We start from the raw sequence: 6,000 nt of genomic DNA, 5'->3' as shown, positions 1-6,000 counted from the left end.
GCCTCAAGCTCTTCCATTCGCGCTAATAAGTACAAAAATTGTCACATATTGTGCTTCCCTCTAGTGAAAATTTTCAAAACGTGTTAAGGACCTAGCAGAAAATAGTACCAATAAGAAGTTTTCTAGAAAAATGTCTACTTAGGGCCAAGTGTGGAATATCTCTATATTACCTCAAGCTCTTCAATTCGCACTAATAAATGCAAAGAATTGCCTCATTGAATAAAAAGTAAATCGAAAACAAAGACACTTTTATGAATTAGTTTATTTACAAATGAACATACATAAATCATACACATAGTCATGTTTCATGCACAGAACCTCACAGTTAATAAAGTTTAATAAAATATGAATAAAGAAAACAAATGGTTTTATGAAATAAATACATACATGATATAAATAAAGTAATGAAACAATCACGCTTTAATTTGCTTAAATCGGTAGTAATTTATTATAGTTGCTTACTTTCACGCTTTTTCGGAAGATTTTTCCAGAGTTAAGAAAATTTATGCATTATTTTATTCTTGGTTTAATAAATTTGAATAAAAATAGTTTTGATGCACACAATAACTCAGGCGTTAGATATATATAAAAAAACTAGAATAATCATGCTATGATGTTTTCAAGTGTTGGGAAATTCTATAATTTCGCTTGAAATTAAATCATATAGTATCTTCAATTTCACTACTGCTTGGAGAAAATTTGCGCTAAAAGCGTAAAAAAATGTTTTATGAAGTAGGCATTCAGTTAATATTTTTCTTAGGCCGACCGGTATGTGGAATGAGCTGACGGAAAGCATCAGAAAGGTTTTAAGTTCGAATCCCGAACAAGGCATGTATGTTCTTTCATTCTCTGTATCTCTCTGCATCTGTCTGTACTTGTAATTTTGCTCGCTGACGAGATTCGAATAGGGAACTGTTTTAATCGCCTTTTATTAAGTTTTTGTTCTTTTAAAAATATTCAGTAATCTCTTCCTCTGTCTCTTTTTTGCTTCATTTGACGCGAGTTTATAAGAATAAAGATCTCGTGATGGAAAATACCTTCGTAATTTTAAGTTTTCATTTTAAGACTGTTTTTCGATAGTTCTATTTTCATGTGAAATAATTCTTTTTTTTGCGAATAATATGCTTTTTTTTATAACTGCAGCGAGTTTGCAAGAGTTATTCAGGTCAAATTTAGCCTGTCTCTGGCCAGTGTTCTCTATGCATGTACTGAAAATGATGCAAGACGTCAATGTTACGAAAAACCACAGTTTTGTGAAAGTGAAAATCATTTGAGATCTAGTTTTTTAATATTAAAGCGTTACTACAACACTGCATTATTTGAGTTTAAAAAAATGTGCAAAATTAAGAATTATTCATTTATTTTAATTGTCATATAAGTCTAAAAATTTCGTCAAATGGGCGATTTTTGAAAAGTTTTACTTTTAAAATATTTAACCGTTCTAAAGCCCATGTGATTACTTCAGACAAGATTGAACTCATAGTTTAAAGATCTAGATCAGTCTCAAAATTAAAGCATTGAAACTGTGGCTTTCTATTTTCCATTGCGGAAGTGCTCCGAAATACATTTTTAAGCTTTTAACTCATAAACCTAAAACTCTTAAAATTTTAAAATAATCCTCACTAAATTTGCCCATAATTTCGGTTTAATTGAGGCTGTCCGTTATCTGGTTTCTCGCAAAGAATCTCAGAAATATAATGTTGAATAGGGTGATAATAGCGAATACAAACTTAAAGGTAAGGTAAAATTGAGAATCACCATAAAGATTGAGAATTGCATAGCAACGCATGGCCATCATCACACGTACTGTCCTGTTATGAGCAGGCTGTTCGCAAGCATTTGAACCAGTATCTTTATTCATCTGAACTATCTAATTTTATGTTTCCTAACAAATAGTCGAAAATTGAATTCAAATTAGATTAGAAACAGCTGTTCTATTGTAGTTCATTGATTTGGAGAAAAAATTGACGAGTTCTACAAAATTGTCGGCAAGTAAATAAACTACTGCCGAGCAGGTTTTTCTGGCTACTGAAAAATGGCTAAATTGGGCTAATTTGAATGACAATTCAAATTCTGATTTCGACGATAATTGGGTATACTATAGCCTACGTCACAGGTTGTGTTATTCCTACTAAATTTAACCCATGAACGGCATTTTCTGCGAGCCTAACTTCAAGCCACAAATAAACAAACGAAGTGTTTGATCGTTTAAATAGCTGCTCGCCAGATTTTATTGCATTATAAAGAAAAGTATTTGATATTCGATTTTTGATTAATAATTGATTTATGTGGATAGTGGCATAGAATTTAGCATTGCGTCATGGTAAATGTTATTCCTACTAAGTGGAAGTAGTTGTGTTTTTTTTATATTATACCCAATTATTAAGAAAACATGCAATTTTATAAAATTAAGATAATTTACGTGAATGAAAGTACTGTGCAGTCAGTCCATAAAAGAAAAGCACCTCTAACGGTGTACGATGACAATTCCAAGTATGGGTCGATATGCAATTTTCAATCACGATGGTGTGCACTATACCTTCCTCCCAAGTGTGTTACTGCAGTACTGGATCATTCTTCATGCATAGATTGATGCTATTTAGTCAACTAAATAACACATTTCTGTTTCGAATTACATCACAGCAGCACCCTATTATTCAGTTCATGAAAACATTTCCCAATTATTCACCATGATTAGTATCGAAAACTGTGAGATCTGCGATTGGTTCTGGCGTGTCTGATTGGCATTGGAGGATACAGAATCTCTCTCGATTCGTATTTCCAATCTGTACGATCGTATTTAGGATTGTACCGATCGTACATGCTGCTTCGATAAAAGGAATCCACAAAAGGGGAATCGTGTACAGATGCCGTGCTCACACTTTCTCTGTCGTTTCCTCTGTCCATTCGACGCCGTATGAAAAGCAGGAGAAATACATTGACGCAGGCAGAAACCAAAAGCGATATGACCAAAGCTGCCCCGCCTATTAGGTACTCAAGAGGAATTGGTAGACCTGTGATACCTGAAGTTACAGTAGCTGAGGAATTGGGAAGAGGAGTTGCTTTGGGTGGTGGAAACTCTGCTTCGACAATTCCTTGTCCTATATAACAATAAATCATAGTATTAAATCATAAAGTATTAGTTAGAGTATTAAATCATAGTTTCAGTTACAAACATAAACATTAGGCAAAAAAAAAAAAAAAAAAGAACGAAAAATGGCACCGAAAATCGGCAAAACCGAAAAATGGCACCAAACAACACGATTATTTGCTAACAATGGAAAATAAAAGAAACCGTGGAAAAGAAAAACCATGTATTTGGTATGTAGTTTACCTTTTTGGCGAAAAACTGAGTTGTTTGTATTGTTGGATTGGCGAAGAAAAATACCTCTGAAATCACATAGTTGTGGAGGGCGTGTTAAAGTTACAACAATTACACTCGGATTATTATCACGTTGAATCAAATTTCTGTTGTTGTTACACATCCCCCTGGAGAAGGAAAGCCTAAACGAGGTCCAGAAGGCCCCGTCGCGTCAGTTCCCCATATATTTGCAGAAAGTCCCGATCAACGAGCAGCTGCTTATAAGAAGAGCCAAATCAAACAAGAAGGTGATCAGGATCGACTAGCAGGTTGTGAGCTGGGACAAGGTTGGAAAGTTTTCTCCCCATTTTGAAACCTTAAACACTTAAGATGGCCACTACGAAATCTGGCCGTGGCCGATTGGAAAGGCCGAGGGCCGCAGCATGTTAATGATAGGCCAGGGCAGTTGCCAGTAACCACTGAGAATCAAATTTCTGATCAAATTCAATCAAATACTTACAGGCTACGTTACGCGTGTATGTTGAACCTGATTGGCTGCTGAATTGTGGCATAAGCAAAAAAAAAAAAAAAAAATGGCCTGCGACAACAACAACAACTGAAGAATAATTGTCGCTATAAGATTGTCTCAATGAATTCGTGTTTTTATTTGTTTGTTTACATTGAAAAGATGGCTTTTATTATGCAATAATTACCAGCTGCTCTCGGCACACGATGATCTTCATCCATAACCGTTACTTCATTAGTAACTGTCAGAGTATGACTATCTTCTGGTGGAGCTGATCTCTTCCTTCTTCCATAGGACATTCCTAGATAATCACCACAATCTGCCTGCAACAACAAAAGTATATGGTTATACTTTCTGGATATAATTTGCTTGCAACTAAATTAAGAACTCAATTGTGGGTGGACCCTAAATTTCACAGATGGACCATAAATAAACAGTTTCATTAGAAACATTGCTAAAAAATCTCGCAATTCTAACGTAATTGTGAGAAAAAATAATGCCTTATGCATTTCTTGCGGAAGACTCGGTTATTTTACACTTTTGCAAACTTGGCAATTATCTTAGAGATATTTGGCGATCATTCTGGAGACATAATGATAGTTCCGGAAAATTCGGTTTTATTGGAAAATTTACGGAGTTATACGAGAATCCAGGGTTTCCTCGCCAAGTCTATATAAATAGGAGTGCGTTTCGCCTGCTTGTGACTCCTCAACTCATTTTGGACTTCTCCAATTTTTGTAACCAGTTCTCTTCGTATGCATCCTCTACTTCATGATGAATGGGAAAAGGGCCATTGCACGGCCTCACGTGCCCAGTTCTACCAGACAGACCAGACCAGGTCTGCTTGTGATTGTAATTGCGTTCTGACCTGAATTATATCACTGACCCGTCTGAGTTTGTAAAGCCTGTGTCTTGTTGTGTACTACACTGTTATTTGAACTGTTAATGCGTGCTAGAAATAGCTGTATGTTCTGGAAGATTCCGCTAAAAATTTTTTTTGAATTCGTTAATCTCCAATCAAGACGAACCCCTGTACTCGGGACAGTAACAAACAATGAACATTTTACATTTAAAAAAACTGAATATCTTCTGCTAGCTACAAAAAAGGAGAAACACTTGCACATTTTTATATAAAAAAAAGGAAAAAAGGAGAAACATTTGCACATTTTTATATCTGCATTATTTTTCAATAAATATAATATTGGCGATAAAAATTTCAGCTTGAAAAAATTAAATTGTGAGTAAAGTTGATATTACTATTTCGTCTTTTTCAAGAAAAGGAATCTGTTTTCAAAAAAGGACACTGACTGCTAATGAGTAAAAGTCCTTATTTTGAAACTATGGCAAACTACAGAAAAATAGGGAAAATCTTAAGTAAAAAAAAAAAGAAAAAAAAAGGATTATTTATTTCTAATCGAGATATCAGTAGTACAATCGAAATCGAGTTATATCAGAAGAATGTCGAATTTTTTTTAATATAGTACTCATAGTATGCGTTTTTACACCGGTATAGTAAAATATTGCCACTAACATTTTTTCTAAAGATCAGACAATCATATGTAGCGAACTTATGTGACAAGAAATGTCTAACAGGGCATCACAATCTGCGAATAATTTTAACACATATACACATTGAGCCTGTGATCAGGTAATCAGGCTGTGATTTTAATAAGTGTTGATGTAACTGAACAATTATTAGTGATACGTAACACATTTTTAATTATAAAAGCGCTAAGAAACACCTTTCTCTAAATGAGTAAACATTTTCAGGAATTCTTAATAAGTCCATAATCCATAATGCTTGAAGTTCAATATTCGAGACAAGTTAATTTCTAAAAAAAAAGTGTATCAAAAGAAGTTTTTTGTTGTTGAATAGTTAAGGCTTAGTATAATAAATACATTATAAATTGAAAACCATTCATTTAGATTTGTACTACTATAACTAGGATTAAAAAAAAATTAAATAAAATAATAGTTAAATGGAAGTGAACTGTGAAATTTCCACTTAACTTAAACGTGGATGTTCAACCACTTCTAATATATAGTTACTATCACTGCAATATAAAATCTAGTATATTAACTCGCTAATTTTAAAATCAAAACATTTAATCTAGTAATCAAATTAACGCATACATTTGATGTAATAATTGAACAATTTGATCTAATGATTAAA

The 6,000-nt window shown here is 33.5% G+C and overlaps 1 protein-coding gene across 1 annotated transcript in view; it reads right to left on the bottom strand.

Moving 5' to 3' along the window:
- Nucleotides 1–244: 244 nt before the first annotated feature.
- Nucleotides 245–6,000, bottom strand: part of LOC107443610 (uncharacterized) — a 214,997-nt gene continuing 209,241 nt past the window's right edge. The window contains exons 9-10 of the mRNA XM_016057535.4: nucleotides 4,015–4,150; nucleotides 245–3,101 (exon numbers count right to left, since the gene is read on the bottom strand). Coding sequence (XP_015913021.3) covers nucleotides 2,695–3,101; nucleotides 4,015–4,150 — 543 coding nt within the window. The 3' untranslated portion in view covers nucleotides 245–2,694. The remainder of the gene's footprint in view (nucleotides 3,102–4,014; nucleotides 4,151–6,000) is intronic.

Source organism: Parasteatoda tepidariorum, chromosome 10 (assembly GCF_982258835.1).
Source record: "Parasteatoda tepidariorum strain Cologne lab strain chromosome 10, Ptep-v5.0, whole genome shotgun sequence".
NCBI lineage: Eukaryota > Metazoa > Arthropoda > Arachnida > Araneae > Theridiidae > Parasteatoda > Parasteatoda tepidariorum.
Note: the sequence above shows the minus strand (reverse complement) of the source record. Positions and strands in the feature narration are given on the sequence as shown.